Here is a 22,018-nt window from a genome sequence, read left to right on the forward strand (position 1 = left end):
ATGTCTGTCTTACTACCCTTCTAAGTAAGTGTGTGTAGATGGATGTATTTTGCATTTATCGTTGAGTTTTACTAGCAAATTTGAGATCTTTTCATTTGTATGTACCTTATAATTTAGCTTTCCTTGTTGGCTTTCTTCTTAAGAACAGAGGCTTTATTTTCTCCCAAGCATCTTGCGCATAAAAGGCACTTCACAAATATTTGTTAAACGGAATTTAATCTTCTTCCATGATAATGTAGAGGTGAGTTTGTGAGCACACATTTCAAACGTTCTTAATAAAGGTAGCAGCAGAAGCATACTAAGCTTCCTGCTAGAGAATTTTCTGGATCCGATAGCCTGTGTTTGAAATTGTTGAGAGTATAATAAGCTCATTTGAATGAATTAGTGTGCTCTAGACATGAATATCTTATGATTAAGCCCAGAGACTTATGAGTTTGTTAGATGTTTTAATTTCCCATAGATAAATTTAGTGTACTATATTACAATATCAGACATGTTGGTGATTAATTCTGCCATCTCCATGCATTTAGCCAAAATATCCTCACAACTTTGCTGCATACCTATATTTTGTTGTAACAAGACCTTGTTGGGTTAGTTAAATCTATTGTCAGGTATTGCAAATTATGCAGGACTTGGTGATATCAGAAATTTTATAGTTTATCTATAGGACTTCAAGGTTAGTCATTTTCTCTTCTTTTCTTTTGTCTCCTCCTGTTATCTTCTCAGCTGTTTTTGTCCCCGTTTTTTCTTTCTTTCTTTCCTTTTCTTTGCTTTTCTCTCTCTCTCTTTCTTTCTTTCTTTCTTTCTTTCTTTCCTTTCTTTCCTTTCTTTCGTCTTTCAACTCTTTTTTCTGTGGATTGCTGTTAGGTCTAGTTTTTGCTACAATGACACAATCAGTGCACTAAGAAGTTCCGATAAGAGGAATCACACACAGTTGTATCCAGATATCCTTGTCCCAGACACTAGATGACGTTTCAGGTGTCCATGCACGTGGGCTGTCTGCTGGCACACCTCCCAGGAAGGGACAGAAACATTCGCACATCTGCAGGTGCGGAAAGCAGGCATGTGGGGTTGACATCAGGTGCAAGAGCTTCAAGGGCTGTCTTGAGGCTACCACTCTAGCCTCCTTTTTTCTTCAAGTCACTCGTGCTGCTTCAATAATTTCTTTACCAAGCATGTTTGATTTTATATTCTTTGGTAGCAATGGTCTTTGTCTTTATCCTGAAAGAATTTTGCACGTCTTTCCCAGAGAGGCAGCATCTGCCAAAGCACTGTGGTGGGCTCTTTTACCTAATGTTGTTACTACCTATTCCTTCATACCCAGTGTCGGGTCTGTCTACCTAATATTGATATATGATGATATTTTATCTTCTGCGTGACATAACCAGCCCTAATACCTAGTCTGGTGCCTAGGCCATAACAACAGCTTTTGTATGTGGTAGCTATCATTATTAATAATAATTTTCCATATCAATATTATTTTAGATAAAATATTTATGTAATTTTATGTAGTATTCACTCAAACTACTGTTGGTAGGTAAAAAGCAGTAAGCATAGTGTCTGACATTATCCATTCAGTGTCTGAAAAAGAAAAGATAAAGCACAGTGCTATGAGAAATAAAAGGGTAATGTATATGTTATTCAACCTGTCCTGTTTTCTACATGCTCAGTGCTATTGCATGCTTTTATCTTCCCTCATTTGGATGGTTTCAGTTGCCTTCCATTTCACATTCATTACTGATTTTGCTCCCTTTAGCCAACATTGCTGGTAGGTAAATGTTTATACAATTAAGTTTGATCATGTTACTCCCCTCATTAAAACTTTTAGACAACAGTTCTCAAACTTTACTGCATAAAGTAATCTGGGGTGCTCATTAGATTCTGATGCATTCCTAAAGATACTGGTTCGGGTCTGATATCAGGCCCAGGAAGCTGTATTTAACAAGCACTCCTGATGATTCTGAGAAAAATACTGCTTTAGTGGCTCCCGAGCCTGCAGGATAAAGCCATGCCTTGCATTCTTCATCTTGGACACTTGTGGTTTTAGCAGTATCCACTGTGTGATGCTTCTGCCTTTGTCCTGTTTCACATCTGGCCATCGTTCTGCCAGGAGTGCTCCTTCATTGCTCATTACATCTTCCGTGAGGGTTTCCTGGTCACCCGGGGTGGAGTTGGTACTTTCTCCATTGGGTCCCCTTCTTGTGCCTTGCCATCTCTCTTTATGGCACCATTCATCCAACATTATAATAACTTATGTACATGTCATCATCTGTTTTGAGTTCCATGACTAGAAAAACCATTTCTGACTCATCTTGGTACCCTCAGTACCCTGCACAAACACAAGACATAATAGGTGTTAGGCAATTGGGAGAATGAATGAATTAAATATACGAGAATGAGATTCGGAAAGTCTTGATTGTTTTCTGCATTTGTAACTTTATATTTATGATTGTGTAGTGTAAATTTATCACATTGTTTATGTATTTTAGGATGCTTAACTGTAGTATAGAAATGTTTAGAGCAGAAGTTTACCCACAGGAAATAGTGATAGATCTGCTTGGCAAATTTGTAAGTAATTTTCAGAAGAGAAGCCACTTGAAATACTTCTTGCAGGATGAGTAGAAGTATGTATGACTTGAGTGTCAGAAGAGAGATTCAGGAGGGAGCATGATTCTGGCATAAGCATATGCAGAAATACAAATGTCTGAAACTACTTGGTCTTGGAAAGTACAAGTGGTTTGATTTGGCGGAAGTTATAGGGACTGTGGTGAGAGATGAACTTGGAAGGGTAAGCAGCAGTATATCTTGGAGGATGTTTTGTGCTTTGCAGGTAAGCCTGGATTTTATCCTTGGGTTCAACAGAATGTTGAAGTCTCTTAAGCTCGAAAGAAACATGGTCAGATGGGAGGAAATTAAGACAGAAGAGAGACCAATTAAAGGGATTTGTGGTAATTTTATGACAGAAGAGCTGATTGGCAATTTAAAATAATTTTCCTAAAAAAATTTTAAGGCTAGTCAAGTGAAGCAGTGGGAGTGGAGAAGGAACAAAGAAATCTGTAACTGGTTGTGACCAATTAGTTCGAAACACCACTGCACTTGGACCAGCCAATTTTATACAATTTTCGTAATAGTCTTTGTTCATTCTGTTAGGTACTGTAATAGGTTTAGACTGTACACGGTGAGTAAGACATGATTGGTCCCTGATTTTGAAATGTTCCTGTAGAGTATAGGAAAATGTAAATATCTAGAACAACAAATTATATAAATGTGGCAAAGACATACAAATATGTGATACACAGTAGACATAAAATGTTGTGGGAGTTGAATTCAATAACCTCCTTGGCAGAATTAGTCTCTTTCTCCCACCCCCCACCAATTTACTGGGGGACAATTGACAAATTGTCAATTGTGTATATCCTAGGTGTACAGTGTGATGATTTGATATACATATACTTGTGGAATAATAGGGCTTCGATGGAAGAGAAGGGATTGGAGTGAAGGAAGAGCATTTTGGGAAGGGGAATAAGTAAAAGGATTTATATGTGAGGGGCCATAGTTTTGGTACTAGGGCCTATTTGTTAAAGCTCGGAAGGTATATTTGGTGTCAAACTGTAATGGACTTTGAAAATTGTGCTAAAGGAGTTCACATTTTATTCTAGAGCTTTATTTTCTAATTATTAAAATAATATATATTGATTATATGATTATATACAATCTAAGAAATATGTAGAAATACAAACAAAATGTTCTATGATTCCATCACAAGATTATAATTACTATTAATATTTTCACACATTTCTTTCCAGTCACATATGTATACACACATGTATACACACACACTTTGTATATATATATACACACACACGCTTTGGTCCAGAAAAGTGCAAGTGGTTTGATTTGGTGGAAGTTATAGGGATTGTGGTGAGAGATGAAATTGGAAGGGTAAGCAGCAATATATCTTGGAGAATGTTTTGTGCTGTGTGTGTGTGTGTGTGTGTATATATACGTGTATATATACACACAAATGTATATACATATATACAGATTTTAAGTGAGATGAAACTATACACACATCCACATGTACACACACACACACACACACACACCAGTTATGGTTCCAATTTCATGTATTTAATGCTTAAGTATATATACACACACACATATATATATAAGCATGGCAAGAAAGACTGCTTATATGGGTGGGTGTGTGTGTGTGTGTATATATATATACACATCTGTATATATGTATATATATACACATCTGTATATATGTATATATATACACATCTGTATATATGTATATATATACACCCATATATATATACACATGTATATACACACACCCACCCATATAAGCAGTCTTTCTTGCCATGCTTATATATATGTGTGCGTGTGTATATATATACTTAAGCTTTAAATACTTGAAATTGGAACCATAATTTGTGTGTGTGTGTGTGTGTGTGTGTGCGCATGTGGGTGTGTGTATAGTTTCACTTAAAATTGGAACATGGGTATTTTCCTACATGGTTAGATGTACACATAAAATGTGATTTATAAATACTGCAATATTTATTATATGGCTATGCATAAATTATTTACTGGTTTCCTTATTGTAGATATTTAGGTGGTTTCCAATTTAAAATATTGGCTACGGTTTCACTGAACATCTTTGAACATAAATCCTTGTCTGTATTTCTGACTATTTAAGATAGGATCCTGGAAATAAATGTATTGGATCAAACAATATCAATCAGAAAGGCTCATGAGGTATTTTGCCAAATTACTCTTTTAAAACTATTTAAATTCATACCTGCAGTGTATGAGTTTGACTTTCTCTATACTGTTTTTACTGTCTACTGTTTGCTAATAAGTTAATAAGATAAAACATTTTTCTTGTGGTTATTTTAACTGTTATTTCCTTGACAACCAATTTGAGCAGGTTTTCCCTATATTCACCCTTTATTTTCACCCTTTAGTTTCTTTTACTGTCTTTGTTCTTCATAGTTTTTTTCTTTTTTCTTTTATTTTTCTTTTGACAATAGTATTCTTATTGCTTTTAAGAAATGTTTGTATTTATTACAACTCTTCATTAGTCCTATTTCTGGAATATTTTGTTCCTATTTTTTAGTTGTCATTTAACATGTTTTTTATCATAGTGAACTTTTAAGTATGTTTAGAAAGTCCACTCTCATCTCAAGATCAGATAGCTATTCACTTATGTTTTGTTTAGTTTTTAAGAATTTTTGTATTGTCTATTTTTCTTAATAATTCATGATAATGGAAATTTTTTGGTAGAGTGACATGATTAGATTTTTGCCTCAGAAAGAAGTCTGTGGCTCTTTGGAGGTCACATGTGTTGGAGTAAGAGACCAGGGACAGTGAAACCTGTCTTGAGGAGCAAAGCTAAGGGTCTGAATTTCTGTCGTGATGGTCAGATAGGAAGAAAACGGAATGATTTCCAACTGATGAGTCAGGAGGTCCAGCAGGTTTAGTGAGGGGTGGTGATGAGAACGGTAAAAAGCAAGGTAGGTACTGTGGGATCTCCCAGTACAAACCATTGGGGATAAAGGATTGAAACTCCTTTAGGAGACTGGTCTGGCTGATGATGGGAAATTAGAAAGCCATCTACATATAGGTGATAGTTCCCATGTAGGAGGATGAATGAGTTATCAGGGCAGCTGCCTGAGAGGGAGAGATTGACAGAGGTAGAAGACTTACCAGGAGGTATTCTCCAGTTAAGTCTTTATTACTCTCCAGGATGCTGTGGAGGCGGCTTTTTATTCTTTCTTTTAGTTCTTTCTCTGTCTCTGTCTCTTTTTCTTTCTGTCTCGCAAGAAATAACAATGTCATATACTGCAAAGACATTAAGGAAGAGAGGGACTGAAGAATTTTCATTGGATTAGTCTACTACTTTCAGTAAATTTTGCTAAAAGGGACATAAATTTGGCTAGAAGAGGAGAGAAATAGAAAAGGGAGCATGGTCAAAAGATAGCATTTTTTAAAGGATCTAAGTAAACTCTAATATGTTCTTTATTCAGGAAATGGAATCTTTGAATAGGGAGATTGAAGGTAAAATGGAAAAAGGAGGGATATGATGGTTGTAGCAACTTAAAGAATCAGGAGCCACGATAAACGGATTATTCCATCAGGTGGAACAGTAGTTTGTTCTCAGAGACAGGATTTGCTCGTAAATTATTGAAACAAATTTTAATCTGTACTGTGAGGAAAGAGACTCCCTGCTTCAATAATAAACTGTTATTTTCTTGGTTTTTAAACTAATTGGCAATTTTATGATTGTTTCAGCATGAAGTTCTTCTAATTGTGTAAGCTGATATGTTACATGCTGTTGATTGGCAAAGTTAGTATGTTACTATTCATGATACAGGTTCCTAGAAGGACAGCTTAATAAGCATGTTAATTCCTCTGATTATTTATTGCTTATTAATTAATGTATGAAATTAAGCACTTTTAATTATAACTATCTTTTAAAAATATTTATTACAGGGAAATTTACCTAAATATTCTCATAACTCCCTGATGGTTCAAGCAATAAAGACAAACCTAACAGACCCGGACATACATGTGCTATTCTTTGATGTGGAAGCGTTGATTATTCAACTCCTGACTGAAGAAGCCTCTAGGCCGAATACTGCGCTTATTTCCCCAGAGAATTTGCAAAAAGCATCTGGCAGTTCAGACAAAGGGGGCTCTTTTTTAACTGGAAAACGGGCAGCAGTTCTCTTCCAACAAGTGAAAGAAACGATCAAAGAGAACATCAAGGAACACCTCCTTGATGATGAAGAGGAGGATGAGGAGATAATGAGGCAGAGAAGGGAAGAAAGTGATCCTGAATATCGGTCCAGCAAATCAAAGCCATTGACCCTATTAGAATATAATTTAACTATGGACACTGCAAAGCTGTTTATGTCCTGCCTTCACGCCTGGGGTTTGAATGAAGTACTGGATGAAGTTTGCCTGGATCGCCTTGGAATGCTGAAACCCCACTGCACAGTATCGTTTGGTCTCTTGTCAAGAGGAGGCCATATGTCACTGATGCTGCCGGGTTATAATCAGCCTGCTTGTAAACTGTCACACGGGAAATCAGAAGTGGGAAGGAAGCTGCCAGCGACTGAGGGAGTAGGAAAGGGAACTTACGGAGTGTCCCGTGCTGTCACCACACAGCATCTCCTGTCTATCATTTCTTTGGCAAATACTTTAATGAGTATGACCAATGCAACTTTTATTGGTGATCATATGAAGAAGGGTCCTACCAGGTGTGACCATGATAGTTTGATTTTATTAAGTTTCAAAAAAAGAAACCTGTTTTATTTTTTCATTGTTGATTACTCTTTTTTGGCTCTACACAATTTTATTATATTAGTGTCATCTCAGTTTTTTCCTTTTTACATTTTAAAACACCAGTTTCAAAATGCCCGGTTAAAACATAATAAAATTATACTATTTTATATATACGTTGGCATACTTAGATGTTATTTTTTAAAAATTTGGAATGAGGGAGGTAGTCATATAGACTAGCTCTCGTAAATATAATTATGAAATTGTATATGTACTTGAAGTTTGCCCTAATATTCAATTCAAAATATATATTTGAGGCTGGGCATGGTGGCTCATACTTGTAATCACAGCACTTTGGGAGGCTAAGGCAGGAGGATCACTTGAAGCCAGTAGTTTGAGACCAGCCTGAGCAACATAGTGAGACCCTGCCTCTACAAAAATAAAAATAAAAAAAATTAGCTGGGCATGGTGGTTACATGTATGTAGTCCCAGCTACTTGGGGGGCTGAGGTGAGAGGGTTGCTTGAGCCTGGAAGTTCATGGCTGCAGTGAGCCATGATTGTGCCACTGTACTCCAGCCTAAGCAACAGAGTAAGACTGTGTCTCCAAAAAGAAAAAATAAAAATAAAAATTGTGTATTTGGTTAAATGCTTCTTCCCATTGTAACTTATATGTAATGATTGGCATGTGTTCAGAGATTTGGCTTCAGAATTTTGTGAGTAGTCAGAATTTTTCAATAGAGAAAAAAAACTTTTTAACATGCAGAATACTATTTTAATATTTCTAGAATACTTAGACTCAATTTGTCTTTTTATGGAGGCAACTTTTTATTATACTCTAGTGAGCATTTACCATATGAAGAATTAAAAACAATTCTAACAAATACTTATATAGCACTTACTCTGTGTCGGTCTGTGTTGTAAGTACTTTACAAAAACTAACTTGTTAGTGCCCTTAACCCTATAAGGTATGTACTTTTATTATCCCTTTATTACAGATAACAAAACTGAGACACAGAGAGATGATGTAATGTGCCTAAAGTAACATAGCTAGTAAGTGGTAGTGTCAGAATTCACAACTGAGACAGTATGCCTCTACAGTCCAAGATTTCTTAATGCCTAAAGACTGTTTTCAGGTTTTTGGGCTGAATGCTTTTAATCTATCTTTCTGTGAATTCACTTGGACTAGTGCTGTGGAGTAGGCTGAAATATCAGCATCTGAATATTAAAGAACAAAGGGTTAAGTACAATGTTAGAAAATATTTCTTAAACTAATATAAAGCACAAATTGTACATGTCAGATTTTTACTTGCTAATCATTTACTCATTTGAAATGGAAAACGTTAATAGGTCCAAACCAAAATAATCTTTCTGGAATGGTAAATTGAAAATGTTCTATATATGTTTGTTTTGTGATTTGTTTAGAAGTAGAAAATTTTTTATTTTAAATAGTTCTGGAAACATGACGGTATCAAAATATATCTTGTATTTTTTTTCTTCTTTTTTAAGGCCACCTAGACCAACCACCCCAGACCTTTCTAAGGCAAGGGGTTCCCCTCCAACTTCCAGTAATATTGTGCAAGGACAGATTAAACAAGGTAAAATTAAATCTTATTAAGTAATTGACATGACATTTCAGCTCTAGAAACTGAGGAGGCAGAGCTAATGTATAATCATAATATTTGTTTGTCTTGGATTGTTAAAAGAGAGAAAAGTTGTTATATTCCAGATGTAAATATGGATAATTAAGATGTCAGTTAAGAATAAATCAGATTTATTTAGAAAGTGATAAATGAACATATTTCAAATAATTGTATTATACTGTCTTTGGCCTAATTTTTATATATTAGGGGCACCTTAACTTGACAACAGTAGTGTTTTAAATGTGTGTATCTTGAGTTTAAAAGTTATATGTATTTTAAACTACATTTAGAAATGCTTAAGTTCATAGTTCCACACTATAGCTCATCTCCTGCCATTTTCCCATAGTTCATGTGTTGTGATTCACAAGTGGAAATCCTTGTTAAACTATTCTTTTTATCTTTTCTTTTTATTTAAGTCATTATATACCTTAACTTTCACCTATACTTTGCTTTTCGTTAGGAGATAGAAGAGAAGAAAGGTTGAGTTTCTCTTCCTTTACTAATAATTCCTACATATTCCTGAGTATAATTAATTAATATACTTAGATGTATCTGTGTATATCTTTTATATTCCTATTAAGACTGACAAATGAGCTAATCAAGAGAGTTGGGGAGTTATGTCTACTTAGAGAACTTTCCTTTAGGCAAAGAGTTAATACTGACTCTTCACAGAATGTGATAGAGAAAAGTAAAGAAGTAAGCAACAGATGGGTTCATGTAGGTTCTGCTTATAAATGGTGGCATACTGGCATTTTTCTCCCCGGTACTTTTTTTTAAGTTTGAAAGAGTCAAACAGTAGTTTACAAGGTTTGTTAAACAGTAGACCCCCAACTTTATATCTGTAGTTGTCCCCTTCCACAGGATAAGTACTTTTATCTGTCTTAGCTGATTATTTGAGACTTACTTTAACATCCTTAAATGGTGTGCTTGATTTTCAGCATTAGGCACTGTCAGGTGGTTCTCATTATGGAAGATAAACTCCCACACTTTCTATACCATTCCTATCCATCATTTCCAACCCCACATGGTCACCCTTCTCATTTCCCTGACCCCAGACACATCACCATGCCTGACTAATTTTTTCTATTTTTAGTAGAGATGGGGTTTTGCCATTCTGCCCAGGCTGGTCTTGAACTCCTGAGCTCAAGCAGTTCACCCACTTTGGCCTCCCAAAGTGCTGGAATTACAGGCGTGAGCCGTTGCATCTGGCCAATTAAATTTCTTTGTAGATGATAGTATGTTTCTGGGCTGTTTGATTCCATTGATTGATTTGTCTAGCCTTGTGTCTTAATTACTGTTGCTCTGTAATGAGACGATATTCAGTAGATGAAATCTTACCACCTTCTTCTTTTTAAAGTGTGTCTTGGCTATTTTTGTCCCTTTGAATTGCAATATAAATTTTAGAATCAGTTTCTCAATTGCCACAGAAACCTGTTGTGATTTTAACTGCAGTTATATTGAATTTAGATAAGTTTGGAGATAATTAATATCTTTATGGGATTCACTCATTATACATCAACTTGATATGTCTCTACATTATTTAGGTGTTCTTTATCTATCATAACTATAGTTTTATGTGTACAGGTTTTATATATATTTTTAGATATATAACATTTATATATCTAAATATTGGATTCGGATATTGGATTTAAAAAATTTTCTTAACTGGTAATGTTTAACTATTTTTCATTTCTGTGCCCCAGTATCAAAATGCAGTTGATTTTTGTATACTAATATTGTATCAAGCAATCTTGCTCAATTCACCTATTAATTAAAATAATTTATCTGGGGATTCCTTTGAATGTCAGGGTAATCATATGAGATAACCTTTTCTATTCTCAGTCTTAAAGGGAAAACTTTTAAACCTTTCATAATTATATTTCCTGTGTGCTTTTATAGATGTTAAGAAACTAGTTACCTTTTATTCCTTCTTTGCTAATGTTTATCATCAGTGTATTTGGATTTTATCATACCTTTTCTTTTTTTTTTTTTTTTTTTTGAGATGGAGTCTCGCTCTGTCCCCCAGGCTGGAGTGCAGTGGCCCGATCTCTGCTCACTGCAAGCTCCGCCTCCCGCGTTCGCGCCGTTCTCTTGCCTCAGCCTCCCAAGTAGCTGGGACTACAGGCGCCCGCCAACACGCCCGGCTAGTTTTTTTTTTGTATTTTTTTAGTAGAGACGGGGATTTCACCGTGTTAGCCAGGATGGTCTCGATCTCCTGACCTCGTGATCCGCCCATCTCGGCCTCCCAAAGTGCTGGTATTACAGACTTGAGCCACCGCGCCCGGCCTTATCATACCTTTTCTATATTGATTGAGATGATTGTGTAACTTTTTATTTTCCTGTATTAATGTGGCAAATTTAGAACATAAATACAATATTGCATCCTAGAATAAAACCAATTTTGTTGTGATGTATTATTGTCTTATAAATTATTGTATTTGATTTTTTTTTTTTATTTAGGAAAACTTTTTTTCTGATGTTGTTAGAAGCTTTCAGATTATTTAGGTTACAAAAACTTGAGTTGTGGAATGTTTTCTTTTTTTTCTATTTTCATGAAGAGTTTGTATAAGATTGGCAACGTTTCTTTCATAAATTCAAACTCTAGATTTAAATTTGCTAGATTTAGATCTAGAGTTTTCTTTGTAGGCAGTTTTTAATTCTGGTTCAACTTATCTCATTGTTTGACTTTTCAGATTTTGTTTCTTTGGTGTCAGTTTTGTTAAGTAGTACATATTTAGGAGTTTCTCTGATTCTAAATTTTCAAATATATTGACATTTGAGATTATAATATTGTCTTTTAATCTTTCTGATGTCTGTGGTATGTCCCTATTTTTATTCCAGATTTTAATAATTTATGTCTTCTCTCTTTTTGCTTCATCCGTCTTTACCAGGGGGTTATCAATCTTATTAGTCATTTTAATGAACTCAATTTGACTTTATCTTTTCTAGTGCATATTTTTCCCCACTTCCTTAAATTCTGCTCTTTATTTACATCTTCCTCCATTTTTTTGGATTCAATGTGCTAGGTTTTTTTTTTTTTTTGACTTCTTAAGATGGATGGCTATGTACTGATTTTCAGGCCTTCTTTCTTTTGTGTGTGTGCCAAAAATCGTATCACCTGTGAATAAAGATAATTTTACTTCTTTTCAATTAGTATGCGTTTTATTTTATTTTTCTTACCTTATTACACATGTTAGGACTTCCAGAATGACGTTGAATTGAAAAAGGTAGAGCAGACATTCTTGCCTCATTCCCGATCTGAGGGATAAAGCATTGAGTCTTTCACTGCTGAGTATAATGTTAGCTGTGAGTTTTTCTTCGATGTTCTTTTTTGTTTGTTTTTTTTTTGAGATGGAGTCTCGCTGTGTCGCCCAGGTTGGAGTACAGTGGCGTGATCTTGGCTCACTGCAAGCTCCACCTCCCAGGTTCACACCATTCTCCTGCCTCAGCCTCCCGAGTAGTTGGGACTGTGGGCGCCCGCCACCACGCCCGGCTAATTTTTTGTAATTTTAGTAGATTTGGGGTTTTACCGTGTTAGCCAGGATGGTCTCCATCTCCTGACCTTTTGATCCTGCCACCTTGGCCTCCCAAAGTGCTGGAATTACAGGTGTGAGCCACCACACCAGGCCTTCTTTGATGTTCTTTATCAGGTTGAAAAAGTTCCGTTCTATTCTTACTTTGTTGAGATTTTTAAAATTATGAATAGATGTTAGATTGTATTCAGATGATTTTTGTGCATCTATTGAAATGATTATTTGATTTTTGTCTTTTCTTAATAAGACAAAATATATTGACTTTTGAGTTTTAAAACAACCTTGCAATATAGACCACATTTTGAATTACCAGTTTTATAGTTTGTTAGGTACAATTTGCTAAAATTTTGTTAAGGGTGTTCATGTGTATGTTCATGAGGAAGTTTGGTCTTCAGTTTTCAATCCTATTAATAATGCCTTTGTCCAGTTTTGCTGATAGGATAATGCTGGCCTCACAGAATGAATTCGGAGGTAGCCCCTTTCCCTGTATTTTCTGGAAGGGTGTGTGTAGATTGTTCATTCTTCCATATTTCGTTGATCTAATTCACTAGTGAAAGCCCAGGAGTTTTCTTTATGGGAAGGTTTTTAACTACAGATTTAAAAGTACTCTAGATATAGGGCCATTCTGCTTGTTTTTAAAAATGTCTACTTGGGTGAACTTTGATCATTTGTGTCAAATTTATCATTAAAAAGTTGTGCGTAATCTTTTATTTTCCTTTTACTATCATATTTGTAGGATTTGAAATTATATTTACTCTTTCATTTCTGTTATTCATAATTTGTGTTTTTTCCTGTTTTCTTGGTCAGTCTGGCTTGTAGCTTAGCAATTTTATGGATCTTTTCAAAGAACCAGCTTTCTATTCATTGATATCTATTATTTTTCTATTTCATTGATTTTTGATTTGATTATTATTTATTTTTTCCATTTTAAATGTGCTCTTATTTTTTAGTTTCTTAAGGTAAAAGCTGCGATCATTGATTTAAAACCTTTCTCCTTTTCTAATGTAGGCATTCAATGCTACAAATTTTCCCCTAAGTATTATTTTAGTGGCATTACACACACTTTGCCATATTGTACCTTTAATTTTCCTTTTGATTTTTTTTTCTTTTACCCATGGATAATTTAGTAATGCGTTAATAACATTTCCAAACACTTGGGGATTTTCCTAAGATCTGTCTGTTACTGGTTTTCGTTTTATGGTCAGATACTGTATTTTGTGTGGTTTGAATCCTTTGGCATTTTTTTCAATTGATTGTGTTTATTTATGGTCCAATAAAATTGCATACATTTATAGTGTACAACATGATGTTTTGATACATGTGTACATTGTGGGATGGCTAAATCAAGCTAATTAACATATCTATGACCTCATCTATGTATCATTTTGTGTGTGTGTTGAGAACACTTAAAATTACTCACTTAAAATTACTCCCTTGGCAAGTTTTAAGTATGTAATACATTGTTACTAACTATAGTCTACATGTTGTACAATATGAATCCTTTTGAATTTATTGAGACTTGTTTTGTGGCCCCAAATATAGTCTGTCTTGGTAAATATACTGTGTGTGCTTCAGAAGAATGTGTATTCTGCTGTTGTTGGGTGAAATATTTTGTGACTATCAGTCAGGTCAAGTTGCCTGTGTTCAAGTTTAGTGTATACTTGCTGATTTTTCTGCCTGCTTGCCTTTATCAATTGAATAAGGATATTGAATCTGCAGCTATAATTATGGGTTTGTTTATTCCTTCTTACATTTGTATCCCAATTTTTGCTTCATGTATTTTGAAGCTCTGTTATTAGGTGCATAAACCTTTGGAATTTTTATTTCTTCTTGATTATTTGACTCTCATCATTATGAAATGACCTTCTTTATCCTTGGTAATATCCTTTGCTCTGAAATTTACTTTGTTTATAATAATAGAGTAATTTCAGCATTTTTGGCTACTGTTATCATAGTATAACCTTTTATCATCCTTTTAATTTTTACCTATTTGGCTCTTTAAGATGTGTTTCTTGTGGGCAGCATATAATGGGTCTTATTTTTTAATCCAGTCTGACCTACTTTTTACTTGAGATGCATAAGCCATTTACATTTAATGTGATTGTTGATATGGTTAGGTTTGAATCTGTTATTCTGCTACCTTATTTTTCTCTTTGTTGCGTTTATTTTTTGTTCTTTTTCTTTTTCTGCTGTCTTTTAGACTAATAAAATTTTGTATGATTCCATTTTATCTCCTTTATGGTTATAAGCTAATTTTTTTTTTTTTTTTTTTTTTTTTTTTGAGACGGAGTCTCACTGTGTCGCCCGGGGCTGGAGTGCAGTGGCCGGATCTCAGCTCACTGCAAGCTCCGCCCCCGGGTTTACGCCATTCTCCTGCCTCAGCCTCCCAAGTAGCTGGGACTACAGGCGCCCGTCACCTCGCCCGGCTATTTTTTGTATTTTTAGTAGAGACGGGGTTTCACCGTATTAGCCAGGATGGTCTCGATCTCCTGACCTCGTGATCCGCCCTTCTCGGCCTCCCAAAGTGCTGGGATTACAGGCTTGAGCCACCGCGCCCGGCCTTAAGCTAATTTTTAATTTTATTATTTTAGTAGTTTTTTAGAGTCTGTAGTCTGTGTCTCAGTTATCACAGTGTACATTCAAGTGGTATTATACTATTTAACATTTAATATAAATGTTAAACCTTATTGTATTAGCATTTGTCATCTACTGGTCTTTATGCTACTGTTGTCCTGTATTTTACTTTTATATATGTTATAAACCTCACAAATTATTCTTATGATTTGTGTTTAATAGTAATTATATTTTAAAGAGACTGAAATAGGGAAAAATACATATTTATCCATGTAGTTACCTTTTTTGGTATTCTACATTCCTTTGTGTAGGATTTTTATCTGGTATAATTCTTCTTCTAACGAAAGGACTTACTTTAAGCTCACTTTAAGCTTTCTTTGTATGTGTGTATGTATCTATTTATTTATTTAACTTTAAGTTCTGGGATCCATGTGCTGAACATGCAGGCTTGCTACATGGGTACACATGTGCCATGTTGTTTTGCTGCACCTGTCAACCCGTCATCTAGGTTTTAAGCCCCACATGCTAAGCTTTCTTTTAGTGAGGATCTGCTCTTCAAATTTTTGTACATTTGAAAACATCTTTGTTTGTCTATGTTTTTGAAAGCTTTTTTTTTTTTTTTCTGGTATAGAATTCCAGGTTGACTTTTTATATCTTTTAATACTTTGAAGATGATATTCTGTTGTCTTCTTGTTTGCATTAGTTCTTTTTATTATTATTATTATCCTTTAAGTTCTAGGGTACATGTGCATAACGTGCAGGTTTGTTACATATGTATACTTGTGCCATGTTGGTGTGCTGCACCCATCAACTCGTCAGCACCCATCAACTCGTCATTTACATCAGGTATAACTCCCAATGCAATCCCTCCCCCCTCCCCCCTCCCCGTGATAGGCCCTGGTGTGTAATGCTCCCCTTCCCGAGTCCAAGTGATCTCATTGTTCAGTTCCCACCTATGAGTGAGAACATGCGGTGTTTGGTTTTCTGTTCTTGCGATAGTTTGCTGAGAATGATGGTTTCCAGCTGCATCCATGTCCCTACAAGGACTCAAACTCATCCTTTTTTATGGCTGCATAGTATTCCATGGTGTATATGTGCCACATTTTCTTAATCTAACAAGATCTGATGGCATTCTTTGTTCCTCTAACTGTAACATTACTAATCTTGGTGCTTTTAAGATTTTCTATTTATCACTGGTTTCGAGCAATTTGATTATGTGATTCTTCAGTGTAGTGTTCTTCATGTTTCTTGTGGTTGGGGTTCATGGAGTTTATTAATTTTGAAAATTTTTCAATAATTATTTCTTCAAATATTCATTCTGTCCTTTCCTCTCTCCTGTCTCTAAGGGACTCAAATTACATGTACATTAGGCTGATTGAAGTTGTTTCACCTATCACAGTGCTTTTTTATTTCTGGATTATTTGTCCTCTCTGTGTTTTGATTGAGATAGTTTCTATTGCAACATCTTCAAGTTAATTAGTCTTTTCTCAGCAATGTGTAATATGCCATTGGTCCCATCCAGCGCACTTTAAAAATTTATTTATTTATTTTTTATAGAGATAGTGTCTTGCTATGTTGCCTAGGTTGGTCTTGAACCCCCAGGCTCCAGCAACTTTCCCTGTCTTGGCCCCTCAAAGTGCTGGGATTGCAGGCATGAGTGACCATGCCCGGCTGTCATCCAATGCACTTTAAATCTCAGACATTGTGATATGTGTCCACAGAATTTTGATTTGGGTCTTAAAATGTTTGTTTTCCTTGTCTCTACCTAACTGCTTTGAATACATGAATTGCAGTTATAATAAATGTTTTAGCACCCTTCACTGATAATTTTGATAGCTCTGTCAGTTCTGGGTTGGTTTAAATTAATTCTTCTCCTCCTTGTGGACTGTGCTTTGCTGCGTCCTTGTATGTTTGATAATCTTAGATTAGATGGAAGATGTTTGAATTTTGCCTGTTTGGGTACTGGGCACTTTTGTGTTCTTGAAAATCTTGAGCTGTGTTATGGGATGCAGTTATGTCATGTGGAAACAGTTTCCTTTTCTTTCCTGGTCTTGCTTTTATGACTTGTTAGGTGGATTTGGAGCAGTGTTCTAAGATGAATTACTCCCCATTACTGAGGCCAGACCTTCCAGAATATTCAATGTCCTGTGAATTATGAGGTTTTCCATTTAGGCTGTTGGGAGCAGGCACTGTTTCTGGTCCTTTAGATGTTTTCCCCTCACCTTGAGTAGTTTCTTTAGAGACATGTACTGATTGGTATTCTGCTGAATACTTGAGGGAGATCCTCTGAAGAACTTTGATCTTTGCAGCTCCCTTCTCTCTGTCCATTGAATTCTAGCTGGCCTGATTTCCTGAGACTCTCAGCTTTGTCTCCTGAACTCAGGAAAACTGCTGGGCTGCTCACTTTGTTCTCCACGTAGCTTCACCTAGGAAGTCTCTTAAGCCAATAAGCTGGGGTAATCATAGGGTCATAGGGCTCACGTTGCTTGTCTCCCATCTCTCAGTCCTTCATTGCATGATGCCCAGTGGCTTGAAAACCATTGTTTTATACATTTCATCTTTTTGTTTGTCTGTTTTTGGTTGTTTTGGGCTGGATTGCAAATCTGTTTCTTGTGACTCCATCTTGGCCAGAAGTGGAAGTTCCTTTCCCTTTATTTAAAGATGTTCCAAATACCTATTTTTTTAGAAAGTAAAAATTATTTGTATATATGGAGTTGTGATATTTTTAGAGTGTTATTACTGGTGAAAATGGAAACAGGCTCATGTTGGCAAGGGACTTGTTTAACCTATTCTTAGTAATAGTAGTATGATTAGGACACAGCCAGCGCTTTTAGACTCTAGATCCTGTGCTTTTTCTGCAATAGTATATGTTTTATTTTTCCAAATTCATTGGAAATATTTTACAGGATATACTCAGCAAATCAGTGGCGGGACGATTCATTTAAGTTTGACTTCTGTTAGAGATATTATTTGTTATCCTCCTCATCATCTTCATTATGGTTCTTAGCAGTTGGTGATTCTTCTTGAATTACATTTTTCCTTCTCTGTAATCATAGTAGATAGAAACATTCTCATATAATTTGTGACATTGTCATGATGCATTATATATTCACCATCATGAGAGGTGTTAGATTTGCTCACCTGGTCAAGTCTGCAGATTTTAAAGTTGGAATACTTTAATATTGCTTCTCTCAGAAAAGCATTGAGTTTTGAGAGCAATGAGGATGGTTTTGAAAATTGGATCTTTTTTTTTTTTTTTTTTTTTTTTTTTTTTTTGTTGAGACGGAGTCTCGCTCTGTCGCCCAGGCTGGAGTGCAGTGGCCGGATCTCAGCTCACTGCAAGCTCCGCCTCCCGGGTTTACGCCATTCTCCTGCCTCAGCCTCCCGAGAAGCTGGGACTACAGGCGCCCGCCACCTCGCCCGGCTAGTTTTTTGTATTTTTAGTAGAGACGGGGTTTCACTGTGTGGATCTTTTTTTAAAAAAGCATTTATTTAAGGCAATAGAATTAGGAATTTTCATTTGGAAAGCACATACGCTTTTCTTCTAAAGTAAATGAAGGCCAGCAGTTCCTACTGAGAGAGAGCTACATAGTAAAATACTTTAGAATACCATTATGAAGTTCACTTTCTATGTTAGTATTGGAATAAATATATAGTGTAATTGTTTTCTCAAAAATATTTATTAAGTTCTTTTTGTCTCCTAACAACTCTGTTAGGGAGGTTAGAGAGATTGGTCTGACGTATACTCTCTTGAGTAGTATATATCTAGTTGATAACATGACCATAAATAACCAATTTAGGGTTGGAAGTGGTAAGAGATACAAAGGGCTCTGAATTCTCTAAGGTTTCAGCAGTTAGAGCATTATTTCGTCATTTTTCTACTCTGGCTTTTCTTAGCTTGGTTTGCTTTTAAACATTTTCCTCTTATGTTTTTTATTTCCTGACTTCCTCTACTGTGCACATCGATTCACGATGTCTTTTTAAGTTGTATTGCAAACATGAATATGCGTCTTTTCAATAAGCTGTCACTTGCATGTTGGGTAATACTTGTTCAGCTGTCAAATAATCTATATGAAGTAAAGACTTCAGCTGGGGATTGGAACTTTCATAGATATTTGGGTTTGATAATAAAGATAGTTTAGATAGTTCAGCTTATATAATTTTCCATAACCAATATTAGGGCACTTCATTGGAAAATAGTGTCTTCACAAGAGGTTTGTTTTGCCTAACAGTGGACTTGTTAATTCAATGTTTGTCAATAATTAACATTTACCGCTGGGCGCGGTGGCTCAAGCCTGTAATCCCAGCACTTTGGGAGGCCGAGACGGGTGGATCACGAGGTCAGGAGATCGAGACCATCCTGGCTAATATGTGAAACCCCGTCTCTACTAAAAAATACAAAAAACTAGCCGGGCGACGAGGCGGGCGCCTGTAGTCCCAGCTACTCGGGAGGCTGAGACAGGAGAATGGCGTGAACCCGGGAGGCGGAGCTTGCAGTGAGCTGAGAGCCGGCCACTGCACTCCAGCCTGGGTGGCAGAGCAAGACTCCGTCTCAAAAAAAAAAAAAAAAACATTTACCGTCAGTTGTCTACTTTTTTTTATACAGTTTATTATTTTTTTTGACACTCAATTTTGTGGTTTATGAAACATGCTACTTGAGAAAAAGAGGTCAGAGGTATCAAATAACCACACTTTCATTCATGGCAAATATAGCCCTAAGTCTGCTCATGGCTTTACGATTTTCTACTTTTTCTTTTTTCCTTTGAGACAGAGTCTCACTCTGTTGTCCAGGCTGGACTGCAGTCTGGTCATGGCTTACCGCAGCCTCGACCTCCTGAATAGCTGGGACTATAGTCAAAGGCCACCATGCCCAGTTAATTTTAAATTTTTTGTAGAAATAGAGTTTCACCATATTGCCCAACCTGGTTTCGAACTCCTGAACTCAAGTGATCCTCCCACCCCAACCTCCCAAAGTGCTGCGATTACAGGTGTAAGCCTCTGTGCCTGACTGTTCTACGTTCTAATGTACTGTATTTCTCTCTATTCATTAATCTCATGACATAAGTCTCTGGTCTGTGTCTCTCGTGCTTATCTTGATGGTGACCATATCTTTATGTTTAGTAGTTGCATCTTTACTCAGTAGGAGGTGCCCAAGCAAATTTAAGCAATGTAAAGTTTAAGATTATGTTATGTTCTTCGCAACTTTATTTTTCAGAAATGAGTTCAATTTAGGATGTCTAACCTTAGAAGTAAGAGGTAGTCCTTGTTAAATTATCTCAGAAAAAAGTTGCATAAATTAACCAATAGTTTAATCGCTATTCTTTTTCAGGATTTATAGATAAATAAACAGTACTTAACATAGAATTCATATATCATATTAAGAAATGGATCTGAGAATCCCTTAAAATTTTGTGTGTTTGACCTTCTGTGCCTTTATTTTTTTAAATTGGTGTGCACTTTTGTTCTGCTGTGGAAGCTCAAAGGGTAGGGACATTTTTTTTTCTGCTTTGTTTAGTGATTTATCCCATGAGCTTGGAACAGTGGCTGATACATAGAAGGAGCTCAACAAATATTTACTGAATGAATGAATCTATAGATAACCTTCTCTTTATGTTTCTGGAGTCAATATGTCAATATTGGTGCTGAGGCTATAAGGGCTGACAAATCTCTGCCCTCAAGGTGCTTATTATGTCTATTGGAGAAAATGCACAGGAGTGCAATTTATGATAATATTTTAATTGGTTATTATATGCTTTTCTAGACAATGAGTGCCTTGAGGGCAGACACTTTGTCTAATCTTTGTGCGTTTTTGTGTGCTTAGCCCAATACTGACGTATAGTAATTGTCACTTATTTAGTGTTCAGTGAAGTAGAAAATTTTAATAGCCTTCATATACTGAATTCAAGTTAGTGTTTATGTTATACATTTGTCTTTTACAATAATGAATTCTCTCCCCATCGTTCTTGGTCTTAGAGAACTCATTGGTTTATTTTGGATATAAGTAATGAGGGAAACCTTTTACAAAACCTTTGTCTGTTTTTTGACTTTTTGATTTGAGTTATAGGCCAAGGTAAAATTTTCATCACACCTGTGTTTATTACACTTCTGATATAATCCAGTGGTGATCTACAGGTGAAGTAGTAGGACTGTCTTTTTTAAGCATTATGAGCACCTTCGTATGTTGTCTTGTGTGCCTGTTGTTTGTCAGCGTGCCGTCTTGGGCTGCCAATTCATTCTGCTCTGGTAAGTCCTTACGTTTCTGCTGCCTGCACCTTTGTACTGCCCTATTGCCCTAGTTTTTTGTGTTCTTCTTTTATGGTGTTTTAAGGATATCCTTTTTTTTCCTCCCTAAGAATGTTTGGACATTGCATTTCTATATAGCTTCTATATGTGTTCAGTTGGTGATTTCCTATCTAATGGAGAGGGTCTAGATTATTAATGAGTTGATCACAAATAAGGTTTTCATATATTGTTTGTATCAGCACCATGATGAATGGTATTAATGAATTTATAACATGACTAAATATATTTACTTAGTACATACCATGCGCTTTCCTCTGTGTTTTTCATTTATTGCCTACAACAACTGACCCAAACAATTATGCCCATATTGCCCAAGAACTCTGCAGTGAGTTTTTAGGATAGGAATTTGTTTATGAATTGCAGTGTCCAGAAATACCAATAACACCAAAACTTTAACATTGTGTAAGTAGTATATTTGAAATTATCATAGCTGCTAATGTAATTGCTTTTGTCATTAGTTTCCAAACACATCTCTGTTTCATGATCATAGTACTTAAATGATGTTCATTTTCTCTGTATGGTTTCTTGTAACATTTGGACCAACTTTAACAGTTTCATTAGTTACATATAAGGAGTAAAAATGTTATTGGCCTTCTTAATAGTAACCATAAGCTAAAGAGAGGACGACGGAGATTGGTCAGGAGATGTGTGTTTCTTAAAAATGTGGAAGA

At 35.7% G+C, this 22,018-nt stretch overlaps 1 protein-coding gene across 3 annotated transcripts in view; it reads left to right on the forward strand.

The window, feature by feature from the left end:
• WDR7 (WD repeat domain 7) overlaps positions 1–22,018 on the forward strand; it is a 408,770-nt gene that overhangs the window by 108,432 nt on the left and 278,320 nt on the right. For all 3 annotated transcript variants that reach the window (XM_033238435.1, XM_033238452.1, XM_033238442.1), the window contains exons 15-16: positions 6,505–7,274; positions 8,804–8,892. In XM_033238435.1, the coding sequence (XP_033094326.1) occupies positions 6,505–7,274; positions 8,804–8,892 (859 nt within the window). The remainder of the gene's footprint in view (positions 1–6,504; positions 7,275–8,803; positions 8,893–22,018) is intronic.

Source organism: Trachypithecus francoisi, unplaced genomic scaffold (assembly GCF_009764315.1).
Source record: "Trachypithecus francoisi isolate TF-2019V2 unplaced genomic scaffold, Tfra_2.0 Contig01474, whole genome shotgun sequence".
Classification (NCBI taxonomy): Eukaryota; Metazoa; Chordata; class Mammalia; order Primates; family Cercopithecidae; genus Trachypithecus; species Trachypithecus francoisi.